Source organism: Morchella sextelata, assembly GCF_020137385.1.
Source record: "Morchella sextelata strain SCLS chromosome Unknown scls_1, whole genome shotgun sequence".
Lineage (NCBI taxonomy): Eukaryota > Fungi > Ascomycota > Pezizomycetes > Pezizales > Morchellaceae > Morchella > Morchella sextelata.
In genome coordinates, this window is record NW_025408616.1 from 868,110 (window position 1) to 884,814 (window position 16,705).

At 47.0% G+C, this 16,705-nt stretch overlaps 5 protein-coding genes across 5 annotated transcripts; 3 read left to right on the forward strand and 2 right to left on the reverse strand.

Annotated features, from left to right (window-relative positions):
* Nucleotides 1-1,389: 1,389 nt before the first annotated feature.
* H6S33_000213 (uncharacterized protein) lies at nt 1,390-5,736 on the forward strand (the record flags this gene model as incomplete). Its single annotated transcript, XM_044831566.1, has 7 exons — nt 1,390-2,133; nt 2,269-2,484; nt 2,584-2,683; nt 2,819-3,016; nt 3,624-5,104; nt 5,163-5,588; nt 5,662-5,736. The coding sequence occupies 7 exons, from the start codon at nt 1,390-1,392 to the stop codon at nt 5,734-5,736; spliced, it is 3,240 nt and encodes a 1,079-aa protein (XP_044699772.1).
* Nucleotides 5,737-7,740: 2,004 nt separating this feature from the next.
* Nucleotides 7,741-10,092, reverse strand: H6S33_000214 (uncharacterized protein; the record flags this gene model as incomplete). Its single annotated transcript, XM_044831567.1, has 5 exons — nt 7,741-7,974; nt 8,030-9,094; nt 9,403-9,549; nt 9,607-9,753; nt 9,856-10,092. The coding sequence occupies 5 exons, from the start codon at nt 10,090-10,092 to the stop codon at nt 7,741-7,743; spliced, it is 1,830 nt and encodes a 609-aa protein (XP_044699773.1).
* A 451-nt stretch (nt 10,093-10,543) lies between these two features.
* H6S33_000215 (uncharacterized protein) lies at nt 10,544-11,474 on the forward strand (the record flags this gene model as incomplete). The annotated part of the gene is made up of 4 exons (XM_044831568.1): nt 10,544-10,650; nt 10,712-10,922; nt 10,994-11,268; nt 11,339-11,474. The coding sequence occupies 4 exons, from the start codon at nt 10,544-10,546 to the stop codon at nt 11,472-11,474; spliced, it is 729 nt and encodes a 242-aa protein (XP_044699774.1).
* A 1,825-nt stretch (nt 11,475-13,299) lies between these two features.
* Nucleotides 13,300-13,752, forward strand: H6S33_000216 (uncharacterized protein; the record flags this gene model as incomplete). Its single annotated transcript, XM_044831569.1, has 1 exon — nt 13,300-13,752. The coding sequence occupies one exon, from the start codon at nt 13,300-13,302 to the stop codon at nt 13,750-13,752; it is 453 nt and encodes a 150-aa protein (XP_044699775.1).
* A 903-nt stretch (nt 13,753-14,655) lies between these two features.
* Nucleotides 14,656-16,680, reverse strand: H6S33_000217 (uncharacterized protein; the record flags this gene model as incomplete). Its single annotated transcript, XM_044831570.1, has 4 exons — nt 14,656-16,185; nt 16,241-16,376; nt 16,441-16,610; nt 16,666-16,680. The coding sequence occupies 4 exons, from the start codon at nt 16,678-16,680 to the stop codon at nt 14,656-14,658; spliced, it is 1,851 nt and encodes a 616-aa protein (XP_044699776.1).
* Between the last annotated feature and the right edge of the window lie 25 nt (nt 16,681-16,705).

Below are 16,705 nucleotides of genomic sequence, written 5' to 3' on the forward strand. Positions count from 1 at the left end.
CGCTTTACCTGCTGCTGCTCTGCTCTCCAACACCTGCTCTCCAACGCACGCGAGAGTTGGTGTTTACCTATTCCTCCTCCCTTCCCGGTCCTCCATTCCGGCCTTTCCCTAACACCTCCCCTAAAAATCGCCAGGGAATAAGGAGACTAGAGCCAAGCAACCGAGTAACCGCGAAAATAATATCTTTGGGCCTGTGTCTAGTGTGATCACACCTCTTCGTCTCGTTCATTCATAGTTTTGGCTTCCCCTCCCCGGAAGCTTGGGGCGACAAAAAAAATCCTGTTTCTTATTTCTCTCTTTCTCTCGTTCTCTCTTCCTCGAGTGGGGGCTCCATCATACATACATACATACATAACATACATACTTCATACATACATTCGTACATACATTCGTTTATCCATTCAGTCATTCATTCAAACAGACAGCTACACAAGTGACAGCCATCAAAATCAAGGCCGCTGCTGCAGACAGACAGACCAGACAGAGCAAGAGAAAGGAAGATCAGAGAGATCGAGGGGGCAGAGGAGAGATTGTGTATCCACGGGACGCAAAGAGAGATTGAGCAGCAACAGTCGTGGACAGAACAGAGGTGGACAAACTGAGAAAAAGCTGAGCAGTTAAACTCCCCTGGATCAAGACACGGCAACCTCTTGGTCGACGACCCGCTGTGACAGATATCGCATATCGCTGTACCGATTCGCACGATTGACTGAGAGGAAAAAAGGTTTCTGCGTCTTGGGGTTAGGAGGGAAAGCGGAAACTGATATATATATAAATATATCTCAGGGTAGAGGTATATATACCTATATATATACATATACATAGGACGCCGAAGATTACAACTCGACGCCCATCTCTTCCTTTTTTTTTTTTTTAATTTATAATTTATCTGAGCAGCACCAGCATCAGTGAGCAGCTGAGGTTGTTGATCAAGCGACCGCCTTGCATCACGGTACTCTGTTTTCGCGGTCCTCAGTAAACTTTCACTGCCGGAGAGTTCCTAGAATACATACCTACGAGGGTCCGAATCATCTAGGGGCACCAAAGAAGTCCCCATCCCCCCTACCTAACTATATACTACCTACTCTACCTAAACCCCCCCCCCCCCCCCCCAAAACTCTTATTACGGCCGCAAGATCTCCCGATCCATTATTATTCACACATCACATCAAACCACACACGTACCTACCTACTTCTGTACTTATAGTAGTCGTACCGTCTACTACATACTTTACCTGTCCGCTTCCCCGCCAGTGCCCACTAAGCCTCCGTGATCCTCCAAGGGTCCACCCCTGGTTCCCACCCGCCCTCCATCAAAAACGGAATTGGGTTGTTATTTGCGACAGAACTTAGTTAGCAGCACAAGCAGTTGAAAAACAATATCCCAAGATGATTACGGCCGCAGGTGCCGGTGCTTCCTTCGTCGCCGTTCCTTCAAAGAGACTGAAGCCAAAAACTCCCAGATCGCCTCGAAACACCACAGTGAGTTCTGCCCCAGGTTCTCGATCCAATAGCCAGCAATCTCGAATACGATCTCCATCGTCTCCTCCACATCCACAAGAAGCAGCAGCCCCTAGCACCCTCGGCACAACTCCCAGTTTCCAGTCTTTCCTGTTCTCCTCCAGAAGCTCTCAGTCACCCTCTTCCGAGCCTGCCGTACCAATCCCCCACCATCATCTACCTATCTACGAAGAATCCGACAACTCAAGGAGCTTCTTGGAAGAGGATTTCTTTGGACTGCACCCGCTTGCGGCGCAAACAATCGAGGATCAGGATCACGAACCCCCCTCACCAAAGTCATTTTACAGCGCGGACACTACTAGCACAACAAGCACAACAAGCACCACCAAAGCCGGAGGTCGATCTTCCGAAGATTCCACAGTGTTTATCACACACCTTCAGCATCCACCTCCCCGCAAGACTGCCCGAAAACTACAGCGGCCGAGACCGAGCAGTCCCCCGTCAGCTTCCTCGCAGACCAGTCTCTCGTTTATATCTCCCGGTACCTCTCCGACCGGGTTAGGAATCAGCCCCTTCGCAAATTACACAGGCGGTCATCTATCTGGTCATTCCATAACTGGCTCACAATCGCAATATGGTGAGAATTATACAGGTCTAAAAGATTTTGAAAATGTGCGTGCTTTTTTCTCTATCGTTGACGTCAGCATGCCTATATTTATGTGTCGGAGGTCCTATATCCTCGTTAATGCATGATCACCGGAAAGCTGACATTCTCCTATCCTTTGAATCTTTTCTTGTGCAATGTAGATGTCATCAAACAATTCCACACGCGACATCTGTATCGCCGTTGTAGGGGCACGGGGCGTAGGAAAAAGTACCTTCATTCAAAAAGCCTATGACCTGAAATCTCCATCTACCAAGGATATGGTATCTTGCAAGTTTATGACCGTTGAGCGGTCGCAGTGTAATGTCATACTGGTCGAGCTAGATTGGGCGAAACTCGATTTCGGGTCTCAGCCGTTGGTTTGGCCGCGGGTGGGTTTTCTGAATTTCTGCCGGCTGCCCTATGGGGCCGAATCGCATAATCATTGGGAGGTTCCTTTTCGCTGATGGTAAAACTAGATGGCGGCAGATGGCCAGAGACTACCATTCGTTGACGGCGTACTTATTCTATACGACGTGACCAACCAGGAAAGTATTTCAAAACTGTCCGAATCTCTCGGTGAGTGAAGGCCTCCAGCTGTCATCCGCCTGACCTACTGCCCTTTCTTACTCTTGCGGATCCCCACTTCATTTCCCTCTCGACTTTCTATCATAGGTATTGTTTCCTCGCTGATCATGGTTTTGAATAAATTAGATGCTCTCGCAAGGGCTCTTCTCCCGGCCCTGGTGGTCTCGTGCAAATGCGACGCACCGCAGCGCCAGCTTAACCCCAGCAATATCGAGAATTTGGGAGCAGTTGGCGGATATGAGACAATGCAAACTTCGATTGCTTCACCTGATTCCCAAAAGAAATGCTTGAATGTAATCTTGAACATGATCGTCAAGAAAAATGGTTTGTGCGCTCCTTTCTATTTTTTTGGTTTTTGCGGTTCATCAAGACATTATTTTGCGGCTTTGTTGCTTTGGTTTCGCCGGTCTTTACTGTTGCCCTTTTGTGGTTACGGTAAAATTGGATACCGATCCCCTCCAAAGCCCAATAAGGATAATCGGCGTCTGCAGGATGTGTTTATGTTTTTGTTGATGTTTCGGTTGCGAGTACCACTTTCCCTATCAGATACAGTACTGTATCTATTTTCCGTCACCTCGCTCCTGCCAGAATGCAAGTGCGGGAAAAAGGATAGAGTACCGTGCTGGGACCGTCAATCATATCTCTCCTGTCGCTTGACTGGGATGATGATGATTTTGTCTTTTGTACTTGACAGCCGCAACTTTGCGTTCTTTTCATTCCATTCACAGTGCCAGCACACCCTCTTGTCTTCAGGATTCATAGATTTGTCAAAGACCAGAGAACAAGTATACTTGTTTATGGGCTTTGCAAACTTCACGATTTCCATCCTATCTATCCTTCCACCCATCTCGTTTTTGACTTTGACAGCGTATATATTGAGTGACATTTCTTATTATCTGCCAAATGCTAATAATTTGGTCTGCGGCTCCAGAGAAGAGTGCGCGACATTTGAATGGTCGGCGACGTGCGAATTCGTCTGCGACGAACAATAGTCGAACGACATCTCCGAGGCCATCAACCGGTCGGAGCGGACATAGTCGCGCAAGCTCCGAATTCTCGACAACATACCTAAAGGACGGCTCAGAGAGCTCATCACATGGACATTCAAGATTGACGAGGTCGCCAATCAACCCTGCGCTGGGAACGCTAGCACTCAATAGTTCAACTTCTTTATCTAGCGGGCAGCTTTTTGATACAAGACCTCAGAGGGTTTCCGGTGGGGCGACGCCACAAATAACACTTTCTTCAACTGGAGCGCCATATCTGGAGGTTGTATCGGATAGTCCGTTCAGCATGACACAACAGAATCTTGGAACGCAAAGTCTGCGTTCCAACTCTATGTCTTATCAAGATTCAGATCGGGCTCGAGGTTCATCATTCCTAGATATGGACGACGAAGATACGGTCAAGGATCCGGATGATATACCGCTACTTGATCGTGAAAGTGGGGTGGATGAGTTTGATGATGGGGACAAACCGGCACAGAGCAGGGGTTACACATGGGACGAGCTGGTTGATAGGTTACTCCGGCAAACAATGTCTCGGGGCGATCAGGACTTCGCAAAGATCTTTTTGTGCTTTTTTCGAAAATTCGCACCTCCGCGAGACCTTCTCAATTCGATATTGGACCGATTTGATCAGGCTAATTCCGATCCGATAGCTTTGCATCGGATTTCGGCCCAGCTGCGGTACTGCACCATTTTATGTCAATGGGTCACGTCGCACCCGGGAGATTTTGCACACCCAAAAACACGGCAGAGGTTGATGAGTTTCTTGAATGTGATTATGGGGAACAGGGGCTTGGCGTTGTTGGCAACTGAGATGAGGAAGACGCTAGCGCAAGGACATGAGGATGATGATAGTATATGGGCGATTTCAGACTCTGACACCGAGAGGCGAGATAGTCTGAGGAGTTTCTTGACAACCCATTCAGTATCACAAGATAGTGTAACAACCACAGACGGGTACAGCGGTATCCGCGCTGCCTCAGATGGAGCGCTCAATGTCCCTACAGAAGCAGACTTCAACAGAAGAAGAGCATCCGAAGTTCCCACAATGTCGACAGTCAACACAGCCTCGTCACAATCGTTGCTGCGGGGAGAAGGGTTTATCTCATCGATGACACCTTGGAACTCACAATATGATTTATTCATGGGAATACCGGACGAAGATATCGCATATGAATTGACAAGGATGGACTGGCAGGAGTTCTCAAAAATCAAGCCAAGAGACCTAGTGCGTCATGTCAGCATCCCAGCAGATCAGAAAGACAAGTATCCGAGCTTGAGACATGTCAATCAGTTGATCAGCCACTTCAACCACGTTGCGTACTGGGTGGCTAGTGTAATACTCGAAAAGCCAAAACCGAAACACAGGGCAAAAGCTCTGGAGAAATTCATGTCCGTCGCTTGGGTAAGTAAACGTGTCAACATATTACATATTTCAGTACAGAGAACTGATCGCGCCGCAGTCACTTAGGCACATGAATAACTACAATGCTCTTGGGGCTGTTATAGCTGGCATAAATGGCACTGCGGTTCATCGGCTAAGTATCACGAGGGATCTCGTGAACCAGCAGGCGGGTAGGAATTTCATGAGGCTGGAGCTATTGATGGGGACGCATATGAGCCATGCTAAATATCGACTGGCATGGGAAAACACTTCAACACAGCGGGTTCCATTCCTTCCGCTGCATAGAAGAGACTTGGTATCTGCAGAGGAGGGAAATAGAACATTTCTCCAGGATGGGGAAAAGATAAACTGGAATAAGTTCCAGGTCATGGGAGACGTCTTGATGATCATTGATAAGAGCCAAGCAACTCCTTATCATGACTTAGTCAGGAACCAGTTGGTGGAGAAACTGATTAGGGATGCTGTGTCGAGTATGAATGATGATGTATGTTTCTCGGGTTTATGTACCTGCGCCTTCATTTGCATGTAACCGGAATTCAAGAACTAACACTCTCCAGGGGCTTTATGAAAGGAGTCTCCAGCTCGAGAATAAAGGAGCCAAGGAGAAAATTAGGGGAAGATTTTGGCCGTGAATCGTGCTACGGAACAGGTTAAAAGATAACCGATATGTTAAAAAGTGAGCGAAGGTACTTCGTCATGATCATCACTCTCATACTTGAGTCGCATACCCTAACTCGGAGGTTTGGCAGTTTTTATTGTTTTCGACCTGCTTTCCGGATTTACGGCGTTTTTTGACTGATCATTTTGAATTATTTTGGGAAATGTTTGGGTTTTTATTTTCTTTTCTTTTATGCTCGCTAACGAATCACGGCATATTCACTTATTTTGTTTGTATTTTGAGGGCGAGCGTTCATGACTGAATTTTGTTTCAGGGAGGTCTTGAGTTTTCATGTCATTATTCTGCATACGGGGCATTTCTTGTTAGCTTCTTCTTAACCGCCTTATCCTTCTTACTTTATGCCTTCCCCCGCGATTTTCTAAGTCTTGATAGCAACGGCGTTTGGGGGATGCATTCTTTTTTGGTTTCTATTTTTTGGATGCATGGTTTGGTCGAGCGTTACCTAGCGATTGACGGAGGAGATAAGACTTCTGCTCACAAAACAAAGAAACCATCTTTCCCCAAGGCCTAGACCTCCTTCGCCATTCTTGGGCTGACACAAAAACAGTGGAATATTTTCGCACAATAGTTGTATTCTGTCAACCCCATGAAGTTAGGCGATTTTGACTCCTGCTATCACGTCTTATCACTCGCTAGATAATCGAGTGATATATAATGAAGCTGAACACGTATTTCCTGGCATTTCCTGAAGACAAAGGGTATTAGAATGTGACCACTATACGTAGATATAAAGTGCTGTATTTATCTCACTGTTTGACAATGCTACCTCTACAGTAAAGGGCCTGACTACATGTAGGTATTGGGTTAAATAATTAAAAGAGTTCTCCATAGCACGAACCACACTCTTGGCACCGACATGAAGTGACCGCCAGACGAAGGGTTTCTAAATGTCTTCCTAAAGCCGTTTCGGTTGGAATTTATAGTAAGAATACTATGATAGATATAAATACGATCTGATTATCCCATCGTCCCGTCAGTGAAATGCTGACCCCCCAGAAGCAAATTTTGTGTGGCTTTCCTATCAAATAATAGCTCTCCCCATACAAATTTAATTCCTCTATTATAGGGGTGTCGGCTTTAACGGACCATGGGATAGCATAGAGTGGGCGGGCCTGGGCATGATAGCACATAGCGAGCAGTCCAGGTTTTACCGGCATGCGTAGAATAGTACCTGGCCATCGGGCCGAATAGTATTATCATCTGGAGCACTGATGAATACTACTGCTCAAGGTCCAACATAAGGACGCACCCAAACCCGATATTTCTACCGAGTGATACGTTATGATCAGAATAGATTGAGCTCATCGACATGAGCTCTCGCAATGCGAGGAGCTATGACTCTAGACAATCAGTGATGATGATTGGCCCCGCCTGTATGGTCAATGCCAGTGTCGATATCAGTAGAGGTACCGATTAACACCTATGTACAGATGGAAATAGAGGTTATTAACATGGCACTCTCCTACTGGGTCGATTGAATTTGGGAAAATAGCCATCCACTCTCCTCCCCGCCTGTCAAGCCAGATATAAACCACGGACTTACATACTTTTGAACCATCGTGTCTCCATTTTCATCACCAAATTCCGGCATTGCAAAGAAAATAAAAACACCAACACTCAGTCTACTTTACAATGAAAAGAAAAAAAAAAAAGGGAAAAGGAAAGCTTCCATTCATACTCATCAACCCCCCCCCCCCCCCCTCCCTTTCTCCCTTACACACAACACATGCTCTCATAGCCAAGGTCAAAGGATTCTCTCCTCATTGAAAATTTCTCGGTATGTGAGTAGATGATCAGACAGCCAACCCTTATTAATAATAGAACACAAAGAAAAGCACAGCATCAAACAACCTGATAGTAGAAAAAAGATGAACCAGATCGAAATAAAAGGAAGAAAACCAAAACCGCAAGTATAAAAAATACACACCACTGCACTTTTTTCAATGCATATATCCGTTTAAAACCTGTACTTGTCTTTCTTCCTCTTCGCGTTCTCCTCATCTCTCTTCTGCCTCTTCCTACTCTCTGCTGCGATCATGTCACTCAAGTCCTCCTGGAACCCTTGACTTTCCCTTCTTTGGGCTTCCTGCTGCGCTTCGTATTGTGCCTTTACAGCTTCACTGCTCAGGCCGTCCGAGTTTTCAAGCTCGCTAGGATCCAATGTTACCTCAATGTCACCAGGTTTCTTGCGCTGTACGTGTTGATTAGTAAATGGCCTTAAAATAGCTGGGGGCGGAGAAACAAACCTTTCGGTCTTCTTGTCCTAGCACGGGTAGATCTGTGCGAGTCGCCTTTGAGATATCATAAGCGCGCTCCCCTCCGAAGAAACCCTTGGCACGGATGTTTTGTTCAGGCAGCACAGTGTAAAGACTCTTCTGAACCGTGTCTTCCTCTGTCTCTGTTCCGTCCCTCCTCTTCCGCAGCTCAAACCCACCATCAACAGGCTCGAATTCGCTGGGTACGGCTGAGACCATCCCGGAGGGTGTATCCATTCCACTCGGGGTTGTGAGACCCTCTGTAAATTCCTCATCACCCTCTTCCTCCTCTTCATCATCCTCTTCCTCCTCTGAAGAGGAGCCATCTTCCTCTGGTACCAACTCGCCCCACAATGTCTTCTCTACAGGTTCACCTGTTTGCGTGGGCGCTTGTGCCTGCAGGACACCAAACACATCTCCATAGAGTGGACGGTTGTATTCGTCCGTGGGCGGTTTTCCATAACCACCTGGGTGGAAACCCCACTGTGCGCCTGCTGGGATCGGGGCGTTCAGACCTGGAATCTTCAAGCTCGGATAGCTAGGCGGGGGTCCAAACCGCTGCATGTTAATAAGCCATGGTGGCGGAGCGCCTGGGGGTATGTTCAGTGCCTCCTTCAGTTCCTCACTTAGTTCGCCGGGCCGTCTATCCTTGAGATTGGTCTCGTATTCCTTCCCTTCGTAATAAATCTCCCCATACATCGTCAATGGTGGTTTCGTCTGGAATCTAAAGAACGCATCATGAAGCTTCTGGTAGTCGATATCTAATTTTCCCATCTTTGGCTGAACACGTTCCCGAATCTTAGATTTTAATGTTTGAGCTTCTTCCTTTTCCTTCACTGAGTCTCGCATCTCCATGATACCTGTGTCCCTAATAAACTTCGGTAATTCAAAGGGGGGTTTCTCCATTCCTCGCTTTGACGAAAGATATTCGCGTTTGAGTGACCAGTGATTAGGTACGGGTACGCAATTGCGGTACGATTTAAGATGAACGAGGAGGCGGGGGTCTTGGGCCGAGGTATCGGTCCATTCCACTGTTTCGGGACGTTTAACGAGTGCCTGGGAGCATGTGTCAGTACTGTTTGAATTCTGCCCCCTTCCCTTTTCTTATTCTCGTTGACTCAAAACATGTGATGTAAATGCTGAATTCGCCACCAAAAACGCTGGATCTTGCTTCCGCTTGCTTTATGGATATCTGCAGCATCCCCGACTCGTCAAGCAGAGATATCACGGTGCGTTACACAGACAGAGCTCTTCCTAGCCAAAGCCAGAGAGGGTTTCATGACTTTGGGGGAGGGTGGAGTTTAAGAGTCTGCGCATCTTCCGAGATATGTAGAGGGTAGAAACGGGAGGATAAGACAACGCACCTTGAGCTCGGCAACACTGAGCTTGTCTCTGGCCTTTCGCGCCTTTTTCGAGAGCTTCGGAACATCAGGATTCTCTTCAGGTTCGTCAGGTATCATGTCGTCTTCAAGGCCCATGATCTCGCCTTTGTCCTCAATCGCTTTGGCATCCTATAATTTGGATTAGTTTAGAGATAGATATCAGTTATGCGTGAGAAGGGCACAAACATCGACAGCGTTAAATTTCTGGAGAATCCTTTGGTACTCGGCGAAGTTCGGGTCGCTCTCGTCTAATTCCAAATCGCTGCTCTTGAAGTCAGGAGTGCTCTCCGGGACAAGATTAAGCCGCACATTCGAAGAGACTGCAACCGATTCCTGAACGGCCATTAGCCAATTATAATTAAAGCAAAGCAAAGCAAAAGAAAGTAAACTCTCGAAAAAAGAGTCGCAAAGAACACCTCATTGGTTTATACATACAGATTCACTCTCAGATTCTGTGACTACACTCCCTTCCCGCTCCTGTGCCTTCCTTTGCTTCTTCTTCTCGCGTCGGAGCTGGTTCTTCCCCTTCTTTACAGCCTTACCCGTACTGGTTGTGGTTATGGGGGTGTTGCTAATCGCGGTAGGCTTTTCTGTGCCATTGACAACCACGGCGGTTTTCGCGTCAGACGGAATCGCTTGAGGGGGGGGAACTGGTTCCATAGCGGCGACCATGTCGGGCTATCTTACTCCAGAAAAGAGTCACGGGGCGATATTATTGGAAAAGTGGCGATTGTTTGAATGAGTGACAGGCGGTAGTGGTGTGCTTGATTGACTTAGCTGGGCCGGAATATTGTTGAAGGAGGTGGGTGGGTTTCGCGACGTATTATTCATGGGGTGTGGAGAGAATGATGTTGCAGGGGGGGTTACCCGGCCAGCTCACCTAACTAAAGTATAATCATGTATATCTAGGCTTAATCTGGGTTAGGTTATGGGATGTTTCGAGTTCGAGATTGGAGCTCTTCTCCTATTAACGACACGTCTCTTTCTCTATTCTTGTACCTACACGCTCTCTCAGCCCTCACCCTCCACCAGCATCCACAGACTCTCACACTCCTTTCGCTATTTACTTCACGCTATTTATTTATATTATAACTTTGACTCTCATTCTTAACAGTCTCCTGCAATGGCCCCAATACCAAAAGACAAATATTCCGTCATTCTCCCCACTTATAATGAGCGCAAGAACCTCCCCGTCATAACCTGGCTCTTGGAAAAGACATTTACAGAACAGTAATACTCCACCCCACCTAACACAAAAGCACGGACATTAATATCTACTCCTCACCTACAGCAAGCTCGACTGGGAACTCATTATTGTTGACGATGGCTCCCCCGACGGAACCCAAGAGGTCGCGAAACAACTTATCACTGCTTACGGCCCCAACCGCATCGTCCTCAAACCGCGCGCCGGAAAGCTCGGTCTCGGAACTGCGTATGTTCACGGGCTTCAGTTTGTGACTGGGAATTTTGTTATCATCATGGACGCCGATTTCTCCCATCATGTAATGCCCCCTTTTTCGAGACTCCGGTAATGCATGTAGTAACCCTTACTAATATGGCGCGCGCAACACAGCCGAAGTTCATCGCAGAATTCATTGCGAAGCAAAAAACAAAGAATTATGACATCGTAACCGGGACGCGCTACGCGGGTGATGGTGGCGTCTACGGTTGGGACTTCAAGCGCAAGCTGGTTTCGCGGGGTGCGAACCTGTTGGCGTCTGTAGTACTACGACCCAATGTCAGCGATCTCACTGGAAGCTTCAGGTTGTATAAGAAGCATGTTCTGGAGAAGGTCATCCAAACCACGGAGAGTAAGGGATACACGTTTCAAATGGAAATGATGGTCCGGTAAGTTCAAATCTACCCCCGCTTATAGCCTCGAAGGCAGTGAGTATTTGCTAATGAGTGGTGCGTTTAGTGCGAGAGCGCTTGGGTACTCGGTTGCGGAGGTACCGATTAGCTTCGTAGATCGTATTTACGGAGATAGTAAGTTGGGCGGTGATGAGATTGTCGAATATGCGAAGGGTGTATTCAACCTATGGCTTAAGGTATAAATTTGACTTGGAAATGGAGTGACGGACGTAGTGTGTAAAATGATCTGATATTGTATGCCGTAATCATGTTTTTGCTGAGAATTTCCATCATTTCCATGTGTGTATTTTATGCCATTAACGAATACGGCGAGTCCCAGGTTAACTATGGCCTTTCCTTAGTGTCGCCGGGGGTTGATGGGCTTGTGCATGAAACTGGGGCGAAAAGAAAAATCATGCAATTTCTAGGCTTCAAAAGTGCTATCAAGAGCGTGCACATGTACCTACAAGAGATCTCCTTATCTTCCGGTCATTTCATCTCGTACCCAGATCCTGACCTTTCTATGTATACCTGGCCACGGTAGAACCCCAGACGGGGCCACTTTATGAGGCCGTACCCGGAGCGTCATTTTGAGGTCTAACACCGAGTGATTTTTCATGAAGTGTTTCACATGATGTCACCAATTCGGGATTAATTATACTCTCTAAGTTTCCTGTCTACGTATACCAAGTAACTAATTATATCTCCCTTGTGAGGTGTCGATTGCAATAGTTACTCTTGAAACCATAGTTTTAGTTTAGTAAAATCCAGAAAGCCGATTAATTATCTGGAGATCAAAAGCATCTAACAGAAACAACGGAGCTGAGGGCCCCCAAGCCCCGTTATAATCACAACCCTGTCTTGAGAAAACAATTATGTTTGGCGTGCATATAAAACAACGTTGAGGGTCTCTAACAGCGAGATAGAACGTATATATAAAAGCCTAATTAAAAAAGGGGGAGGTGTTGAAACCATATAGTTTTCAGCCCCAAGGCCCCAGCCCCGAGAACTGTTTTGGCCTCAAATGTTACCAAACGGGCCAGGCAACTCTGGCTTACTCTTCTCTCCGTTTACAATACACTAACGGAGGTAGAGCAGAGCGGGTTTTGTAATATGGGCCCACTCCCAAATGGGCCTTTAAATTTATAAAGTTACCATCTTACTAAAAGCAGGCCTAGGGGCTGTGGAGCAATTGGCGAGATATAACAGAAAGTGTATACATGTATTATTATATCTAGCGTAGCTATCTGCCTGGAATTTTGGTATGATCCGCAGGCGCCTCGAGTACTCTAGAGTAGAGAAGGAATAGGTGCATTAGGTTGTCTCTGCTCCACAAGGGACCTGTCTTTGACTACCCCTAATTATATTAACTATATATGTCTCGGGGTTCTCACGATGTACTTACGTACCCGCATGCAACTTTTGCTTCTAATTCGTACATATTCTCAAGAATTCATGCAAAATTAAGCTCTATCGAAAAACCTCGAGTTCACTTGAGATGAGTGGGATTTTATTTTATTTTATTATTTAGTTTATTAATTGCGATGAGTAGGATGTAATGTATCGACTTGAACACACCTTGTATGATGTATGCATCTAAATGTCTCCAGGCATATAAACTGAGATGAGGTATGAGGAACCGGTCTCTGCCTTGTGAAACATATTAATATTATTTTTGTCATTCACCCTGGCCCACTGCACCCGAGTGCTTTTATTCTAGAATATTATGATCGCATAAATCTCTTTATTCTACAATGCTAACAGACTACATGTATTTAGTCTTCATTTTGAACCAATTAACCAAAGTAAATTACAAAGCAGTTAATGGTAGGGATCGCTCGTGGCCTCGTCGGTACAGATCATGAGTGGGCACAACCCACGAGTGATAGCTTATGAACATGGCACCGCCACATACCTGCCACATTTTTGAACGCCACACCAAAACCTTCAATCCCACTTCTTTGGAATAATCCTCATATCCCCCACCAAAAAAAAGCCCATCCGCGCACGAGCAACAAACCCATCGCAATGTCAACCACCGCCCTCCGACCACTCCTCCGAGTCCCCACCTCAACTCCCTTCCAAGCACTCCGCCTTCTCCCCACACAATCCCGCAATGCTCGTCTCCTTCAACGCCCCAAGCGCCCCCACCTCCTCGACCAGATCGTGATACTCTCCGACGGATCATCATACAAGCAGCTGACCACCAGTCCCAAGGGTGTCATCCGTACGACAAAAGATGTACGCAATCACCCGATCTGGAATGCGAGTGATGCGCTGTTGGCGGGACTGGAAGAGGATGAGGCAGGAAAGTTGAAGGCTTTCAGGTTGAGGTATGGGCGTGGATTCGATATCGACGAGGAGGGAACCGAGGAGGACGATAATTTGATGGATCTGTTTTCGTCAATTACGGAGGAGCCGCCGAAACCAGCGCAGGTGGCCGCGGCACCGAAGGGAAAGGGCAAGAAGGGGAAGAAATAAGGACTTCGATTTGAAGGCTCTAGGGATGACATGTGTATATTGGCTGGGCTGTGTATAAACCACTGGGTCATTGTGGTGTTTTAAATTTGTGGTGTTTTAAATTTCTGGCGCATTCATCACCTGTATAAACAAAAGAAGACGGTTTCCATACTGAAGCTGGATCAGTTAATTGGACTACATATTCTGAATTTCCTTACACCCTATCATTGGCCTGAAGTATCATATTCTGTAGACAAGGGTCCTTGATCATTGAAGCTTGAAGAATCCGAGTAAATATGGAGTGATATTACTACCAACGGCCGCCAATTGATACGGTCTCTATAGAGTAAAATGGAATGAAAACGCGAAGTGATAGGAGATCTAGAGACCACTTAGTATAAGTACATATAGGTATATATGAAGCTCTGGCGTGCCATGTTACAGCTCTTTTAACGTATAGAGTACATGCGCCTTAGGTTATTCCCGCTACTTCAGTTTATGCTTAATAATAATCCTGAGACTTGGACTTTTCAGTACTATGAGCAGTGTAACTGAATTAAGTACATCACGTACTTGTATGTGCCTCTACTGGGTTATAAAACCCAGTATGGCTCGTGCTTGCTTTGATATTGGTTGTTTTCTTTCTAAATGCCAGTAAATTTTTTCTTGAATTGTGATCGTCAACACGACCGGGCTCCAAACGATTAGGCTCTAGAATCCACAGGTATCATTCCCGGGCAAAATTCTAACTCCTATGTATATATATTCATTGCATAATCTAACTACCAAGCTATTGTACAATGTAGATATGTATTCGTGATAGGGCAATTGAGCGCCTGAAATCGGCCAACTGATTTAATGCCCTAAAATGCAGCAATAAAAATAAAAAGAAAAGAAAAAAGAAGGGATCAAAAGGCGCCTAAACTATGCCTTGGTCTCACCCCTCAAAAATGCATTCCCCCAGAACCTGACACCCTCAATTCCTACATCTCTGCACAACACTCCTTTCTCTTCCGCCATTTCCAACTCCTCACTCGCAACCCCGACACTCCACCCAAACCTCTCAGCTGCCTCACTGGCTGTGACACCTCTTCCCCATTTGCTCTCGGCATCAACATTGATCCATTCCATAATGCGTCTGATTGTTTCTGCATCAGTGCTTCTGGCCTCCTGCACAACCAACAGTCCACTTTTAAACCTCCTCAATCGCACTGGCAACTTCAATTTTTCAAATAGCTGTGCGGCCTTTTCCAGATCCGTAGGAGATATCAGATCGATCCCTCTGGCACGGTTGTAAACTGCCCATAAGTCTACAAGCGTGATAACGCCGCCCTCTTTCTTCAAGATGCTCCTTTTATCATCGGCTAGGAATTCGGCAACCTGGCGGGCGAGTTCTGATAGGTACAGGTCTGAATCTCCACTTCCACCAGCACCGAGCATATCCCTAGTGACTAATCCCAGCGCCTGCGTCGAATTCGCAAGGGCGGCCTTGGCCTCCCCGTTCGCAAATGTGGGCGTAGAGGCTAACCTCACAGCAAAGCTCTCCGCAAGTGCGACCATCTCTTTTGCGCGTCCCATGAGCGCCTCCAGATCCTCGAATGCGTCTTCAATAACGACCTGGTTCTTCTTTCGTATATTCATACCCTGTCTCTCAAGTCCCGCAATGCCGACTACTCGTTCCATCCCACCGTTTGTGCCCGTGCTTGTCGTCGTACGGCCACTGGCATCGTTTCCTATATGGCCGCTACCCGGTGTTGGCACTGGTGGAGCATTTTGGAGCAGCCATTTCCGCTGCACGAGCGCACCTTTAAGTTTTTCGTGGAATGTTCTGTCGCCACCGGCTCGGAAGGAAAACTTAACGAGCTCAACAGTCTCGCCTACGAGGCCGCCGCGATGTGCAGATGATATGGGCGCAGGGGAGTCGACACGCGGGATATCATTAGGCAGGTTTGGGGAGACGAGACGTTCACCACAGATCTCGCAGAACGGGAGAGACGGATGGTTTAGGAATGTGCAGCGAGGGCACGCGAATGTTGCTTCGTCTTGTGGCGCCGCTGCTGACGTTAGGGTCGTGTCGGAGTATGTACTTGGCTCTCCACCGGGGGCGGAAGAGGGATATAGTGTGGATAGTGATGAGAGCGGTGTCGGAGACCGTGGTGGCTGCTGGAACGAGTTATCAAGTACTGCGGCGGGGGGGCGTATACCGCATGCTAAACAAGGCGGAATAGCTCCAGGAGCCGTGACTGCTGGTGTGTAGTTGGATGGTACCGGGTTTGAGAACGAGCATATAGGGCAGATCCAAATACCAGTAGACACTGGCAGAGGAGATGTAGGCCTTATGAGAGGCGTCCCATTTCTAGGAGTAGATGAAGCGGAGGGACCTCCAGGAGAGCCAGACGAGATGGTGGGTTTTAGATGTAATGTGATCTTTGGAGAAGACTTGAGGAAGCCTGCCTGTTGGAAAATATCAATATATATATTGAAACAGTTACCAATGGAGATGACAGACGTAGAACTCGATCCGATCAACATCTTTCAGGTCTACCGCGACCGAATATTTACGTGGGTCGTCATTATCAACATAACAAGCGCGGTGCGAGGTGAGATATGTGCAGCCATTCTGGTAGTTCGGTATCTTGTATTTACTGCCACTGTATGAGCTATCTACGTCATAACTATTCGGGGAAGCAAAGAGAAGCACAGTGATACCCTTCATAGAGACCGACTGCGTTTTGTACAAACAGCAGCGTCTCATCTGGTAGTAAGAGAGGGCGCAAAGCTGCAGTAAGATCTATTTGTGAGAGCATGGGGCGTTGAGAAGGAGGATTGTAGTTGCTGAACGGCGAATGGTGAAAGGTTCTTGGGGTAAACCCCGCGTTCTAGTTGAGGTTATCTGACATGTAGGTACACACCTAGTACTTCTGCCCCACGCACAGTGACGCAGGTCATCTTGGGTGAAACACTGAGTGTAGGT